The sequence below is a fragment of the Syzygium oleosum genome, unplaced genomic scaffold (genome assembly GCF_021117445.2).
Source record: "Syzygium oleosum isolate NSW1041296 unplaced genomic scaffold, Sole_v2.1 Sole_v2.08, whole genome shotgun sequence".
Classification (NCBI taxonomy): domain Eukaryota; kingdom Viridiplantae; phylum Streptophyta; class Magnoliopsida; order Myrtales; family Myrtaceae; genus Syzygium; species Syzygium oleosum.
In genome coordinates, this window is record NW_026607492.1 from 8,019,902 (window position 1) to 8,025,650 (window position 5,749).

The window sequence follows — 5,749 nt, forward strand, 5'->3', positions numbered from 1 at the left end:
CCCGTTCAGCAAATGCACTGCCGGAGCTCCGATCGCTGTTCCGTCGACACCCGCCTGCCCAAAGACGTCCATACGTCGCCGCCAAAGACTGCCCCCCGATGTGTCCGTACGGTGCGCTTCACCGTCCGTACGGATCACTGTTCACGCCGGATCGTACGGACGCCGCGGTTGTCACCGGGACCTCGCCGGCCACCGTCCCAGCCCTGTCCGTACGGTGTCCGTACGAAAAGTGCTGTTCACGCCGTCGTACGTCGCCGGCGACGCTGCTCCCGCTGCTGCCGCTGTCCCGGCCCGTTCCAGCCCCGTTCTGTCTCGCCTTTTTGGGTAAGTGTTTTCCCCAAATGTCATTTAGGAGTTCGGGTATCGTAGCGCATGTTTAGGGTTTAGTTCGGGTAGTTTATGTGGCTATTTTAGGACTAAATTGAAGGCTGATTGTGTGGTTGTTGTGGGCTGAATCGGAGACTGAGTTGGCAGGGAAATTTGCGAGGTTTAGGAGGCTCGATGATGGCTGAGGTGTTGTGGATTGATTGTGACTGAATTGTGCGATTGATTGGTAGAATTATGCCTTGAATGGCACTTTGTATGTGGTTGTGTCGCTCGTGATGGTTGGCTGGTTTGGTGTGTGTTTCGGACTGAATGTGGCTTGGCCGTGTGCCTCGTGTGTGTGGCCGTGAGGTGTGTGAGTATGGGAGTGTGATTGTGCAATGAATTTGTGTACCAAGAGTGTGTGGTTATGTGTGCGTGTTCGTGTGACGAGAATGAGTAATCGTGAAATGTGTGTGAGGTGTGTATGTTTGACCATACGTGGTGGATTGTGTGTAAGGCGTGAGGTTGTGTATGACCGTGAGTGTTGCTAGCCATGTGTAAGTGTGGTTTGAGTGGAACGAGGGTACGGAAATGTAGGATTGGTTGGAAAGGTCCGTCCTGAGGCGTGTACGTTTACGCGGGACGATGCCGTCCCTGACGAGGTGATGATACCCGGCCTGACGAGGTGTAGATGCCTGACGTGGTCAGAAGACCGTTGGCCTGATGCGTTTTACGCGGGCGCGGTAGAAGGAAAGTGTGTGTAGGATTCCGTCCTGAGGCGTGTACGTTTACGCGGGACGATGCCGTCCCTGACGAGGTGACGATGCCCGGCCCGACGGGGTGACGATGCCCGGCCCGACGGGGTGACGATGCCTGACGAGGTCAGAAGACCGTTAACCTGATGCGTTTTACGCCGGCGCGGTAGTGGTGGAAAGGTTGAAAATGAGTGGGATTTGGCAAGACAAGCGAGAGGATTGTGGAAAGTGACGCATGGTGTGAGTAGCGTGCGAGTGTGTTTGTATCGCGTGATGTGATGCTTAATTATGGGGTAGAAACTGATAGGCACAGTATGGGACGTGCCCAAGTGGTTTCTGTCTTATAGTTAAGGCACGCGCGCGTCTGTGATTCCTTGCTGTGATGTGTTGGCGTGTTATTGTCTAACGTGCGGGAACGTGCGTGATGGATTCCGGGTAGGGTCGCATGTGATTGTTAGTTTGGCCGATCGTTGTGTGTTATGTGTGTTTTCGTGCGGCGGCACGTGAGTGCCTACGTGGGGTTTGGGGTTGTACACTTATTGAGATTCGTCTCACGGTTGTATAACCGCCACTTTCAGACCCCCGGCCCTAAACCCGAGAAGTGCGCCTTTTCGTTTTGGAAGTCCGGGGAGCCGCGTTGGTGCCCGGTGGAGCTGCAGTGAGTTCCGGAGATTCAAGCCGAAATTGAAGCGGAATGGAAGAGGCGACCCTTAGGTTTTTCCCTAGGGTGTTTTAGGGGTTGTATAACTTGGGTTATCCGATAGTGAAGTTAAGATAACCAAACCCCGAACTTTTGTTTAAACGGTGACTCGAGGATGTTAGTACGTATTTATGTACGTATTATGATGTTTGTATATTTTGTGTTGTATGAATATGTGGTTCTTTGGATTGTTTCGTTGTTCTACCCCGTTGTCGTCATTATTTGTCCGGGGTTTTGTTATTCGCTTCCGCATGTGGCTCTGATGTTTGGGTTGGGTCGGCGACATTCCTGGGACGTCGCATCATTTCGACCGGAGCAGGGGATGACGCGAGCTCGTTGGGGTTCGGGGCGTGACAAATATGACTAGCGAGCCCATGAACAAGGACAAGTTGAGATCTAGGTTGATATCTAGGTTGAAGTGACTCAAGTCAACTGGATCAAGGCAGAATCTATCTGGAGCTCCTACTTCTTCTTCCCTAGACAATACAAAACTAGCAACCAAATTACAACTCACAGACCAATAAACTTGAAACACATTTCAGACAAAAATGCTCGGGATCTAAAAAAAGGAAAAACGATCGACAAATGGCAATCCCCAACTTCATCAATCATCTAGAGAAATTAATATCGAGTTTGGCTCCATGGTTATAATTGGTAACTCTACATTAAATTCATGATAAAAATGATAATTACCGTATCCATTGAAACATAGAAGTGTATTAATATTCTACAACCATATTTTTTCACCTGACTCAAAGATTTCAAGTTCTTCTAAGTCTCTTCGATTGAACGTGAAAGTTATGCGGATCGTAACCAATCTTGAGCACATATAAGAGCCTCCACCATGTTTGGGGTTGAGGAGCTACGAAACACATCAAGCACACGACCTCCTGTGTTAAATGTAGCCTTTGATGCTACAGTTGAAACGGGCATAGCCAAAATATCTTGAGCAATGGAAGAAAGGATAGGATATCTCGAAGAATTTATTTTCCACCAACTTAAGATATCAAATTCAGCACTATAACGTTCACATCCTTCCTCCAAATACTTGTCCAATTCAGATTTTTCTTCCAAATATTGTTGTCCAGTTTTGCTAAGATACATTGCAGTCATAGTATCAGCACCGACCACGGAAGACTTTAACACGTTAATCATCCTTGTACTCTTTATCCTCGAGTTGCTTTAGGAGCATACACTGTTGGGACTAACAATACAACCGAGAGGGGGGTGAATAGGTTGTTTGAGAACTATAAAAAACATTTACGGAATATAACAAGTTCAACTTCAAATATTTGCAGAAACAGTTTGTAGAAATCAGGTATGTGATGCTATTTGACAAATCGTGATAATAAAGATCGGGTAATGATAATATTGAAGATAAAGATGATTTGCAAGTATATATATAGTGGTTCGGCTTTATCCCCAAGCCTACATTCACTCTCCAGACTAACAAACGCAACACGGGTTGGATTGCACTAGTAATTTGCTCAATAGGTTACAATTGGCAAGTGCTAGTGCTTTACAAATGATAGATCACACTATCAGAACTCAACTACTGTACTTACTCTTGTACACTTGATCATTCACACGATTACTATATGGCAAGACTATCACAGTGAAGATCTTTTAGGAGAACGAAACAATATCAACAAGGAAAGCAGCTTAGGGCAAATATTCGGATTCTACATTATGCTCTCTCTTATATTTTGGCCTTAGAAGGTCTTCTTTTAAATAGACATCTTCAATCTTCCTGTTGGAGGTACTTGAGAAGATCAACTAGCCGTTAGAGATCCATTGGTGCTGCTATCCATACAGCCCTTTATCTTGAACATTTGTAGGCTATCCGGAAATAGGTTTTGTAGCTACAGTCCCGACGCTGACTGCTTTGACATTTCTGACAGACGCCTACTCCTGTTCTCCGATATACTTCTTGATCATTTCGTTGAACATATCCACTCTTCAACGGCTATAATCTCGAACATCCTCACATGTTTGTTATTCAAACATCACCAATAACATGATATCTTAGCATTGATACAAACATCATCAATCAGCTGATCTTTATGTCTATTGATGTTGTTTATAGAAAATGTATCAGGACATCTTGCGATCTTCTCCAAATGTATCAAGCCATAGATATTACATTGTCCTTAAATATCATCACAATCTTCCACCTCATTTGTATAAGGCAGTTGCTCTCACCCGATATCGATACTGATGTTTCTTATCCTTCCAAGCATATTGGCAATTTCGACTCTACCAAGCTGTTCATCTTCATGGTCCTTTGAAGCTTTACCAAACATCCTCGTTCTAGGCTTGTTCACCATCACTAGGTCCATTCAACTGTTCACCTGATCTTTGTACCTCCAAGTCATCATGAACATCCCCGTTCTTCTTAGCTTGTTCACCCTCGATCAAGGTCTTTCCAGATGTTCACTATATTTGAAGATCCTTTTAGCTTGGAGACATATTCAATTACCCAATGTCTTGTTTACCTTATATATCGATAGAGCATTTTAACAGTGGCAGAGCACTCCTCATATTAGAATGTTTTGGTGTTGTTTATGACAATATCTGCGTTTCGGCTTGTGCATATATCACTTGGTAATACTCAATCAATACATACATTAGTAGCCTTTGATTGTCTTTGTCATCTTCAAAACAACATAGGGGATTTTCTCAACAATTATCATATTAGTGATTTTCCCAACATACACTAATGCGGTATTGCTCGAACAAAGACGTCAGAGATGTTATTACCTTATCTTGTAAAGTTTCCACCTGCTTGCTTTCATAAACACGATCAATCATCCACTTCACATATTCCCACCTATGCCGCGGGTCAAGTATGCAAGCAATGAACAAAGTAAGATCGATGTCGTTCACATTGCCAAAATACTTGTTGAATTTGATCTTCATTCTCTTAGCCATTTCTTGTAAAGTTGGATCTTCGTTCTCACAATATATGTCAATCATTATATAAATTCCATACACATCCTTCGCCATATCATTACTAGTGACATAAGAAGAACCTGAAACTTTTAAAGTCGTATCAAAGAACAACTTCAGAAAAGGAAGAAAGTGACGGGCATACTCCCACTCATCACTAGTGGACAATCCTTTTGCCTTGGAAAGCTCTTCAACAAATTTACTATCTTGAAATTCCAACGAGTTAAAAGCTATTTGAAACTTCAAAGCTTCTTCCAACATCATGTATATTGAGTTCCAACGAGTCTCGACATCCAAACATACAAGACTCTTGGACTCAATTTTCTCTAGCTCAATATAACCCTTAAATCGTCTCAGCCTCGCAGGAAAAGACCTTACATAACGCACAGTTGAACGTATTCTAACAATCGAATCATTTATGTCTTTCAACCCCTCTCTCACAATCAAACTCAATATATGAGCAAAACACCTCATGTGGAGCAATTCACCTCTCAATACTAGAGAATTCCGAGAATTAAGTATCTTTTTCAAATATTGAATTCCTAAGTCATTTGAGCTAGCATTATCCATGGTAATAGAAAAAACGCTTTGAATCCCCCAATCAATCAAGAATTTCTCAACCGCTTTTCCTATTATCTTGGTAGAATGACTCGGGATTTGACAAAAATTTAATATTTTCTTGTGCCACTTCAAATCGGCATCAACAAAATGAGTAGTGAGATACATATAGCTCAAATTTTGACAAGAAGTCCATGTGTCGTTATAAGACACACTCTTGGAGATGTCTCCAATAAATATTTCTTCAATTTACTTCTTTCATTCGTATTTAAATCATAACATTTGTACCTCAAAGAGTTGTGCGATAGGATTAAGAAATTTGACTGGATTTTATTCACAAACCGCTGAAATCCCTCATGCTCTATCAACTGGAAACGCAATTCATCAAGAATAAACATGATCGCTAATTCTTTTCCACTATCATCTTGGTCAAATTTCCAAGGACCTGAGTCACTTTTTTTCCTTTTCTCGACATTTGTAT

The 5,749-nt window shown here is 42.9% G+C and overlaps 1 protein-coding gene across 1 annotated transcript; it reads right to left on the reverse strand.

The window, feature by feature from the left end:
• Positions 1–4,071: 4,071 nt before the first annotated feature.
• Positions 4,072–5,280, reverse strand: LOC115686230 (zinc finger BED domain-containing protein RICESLEEPER 2-like). The gene is made up of 2 exons (XM_030611454.1): positions 4,522–5,280; positions 4,072–4,182 (listed from the first exon to the last, which is right to left on the reverse strand). The coding sequence occupies exons 1-2, from the start codon at positions 5,278–5,280 to the stop codon at positions 4,072–4,074; spliced, it is 870 nt and encodes a 289-aa protein (XP_030467314.1).
• Positions 5,281–5,749: the final 469 nt, after the last annotated feature.

Excerpts from the sequence above, each read along its gene's own strand:
- LOC115686230 (XM_030611454.1), bottom strand. The coding sequence starts at position 5,280 with ATGGATAATGCTAGCTCAAATGACTTAGGAATTCAATATTTGAAAAAG. Across the intron at positions 4,183-4,521 it reads TGGAAACTTTACAAGATAAG|ACCTTGATCGAGGGTGAACA; the intron begins GTAATAACATCT and ends ACATCTGGAAAG.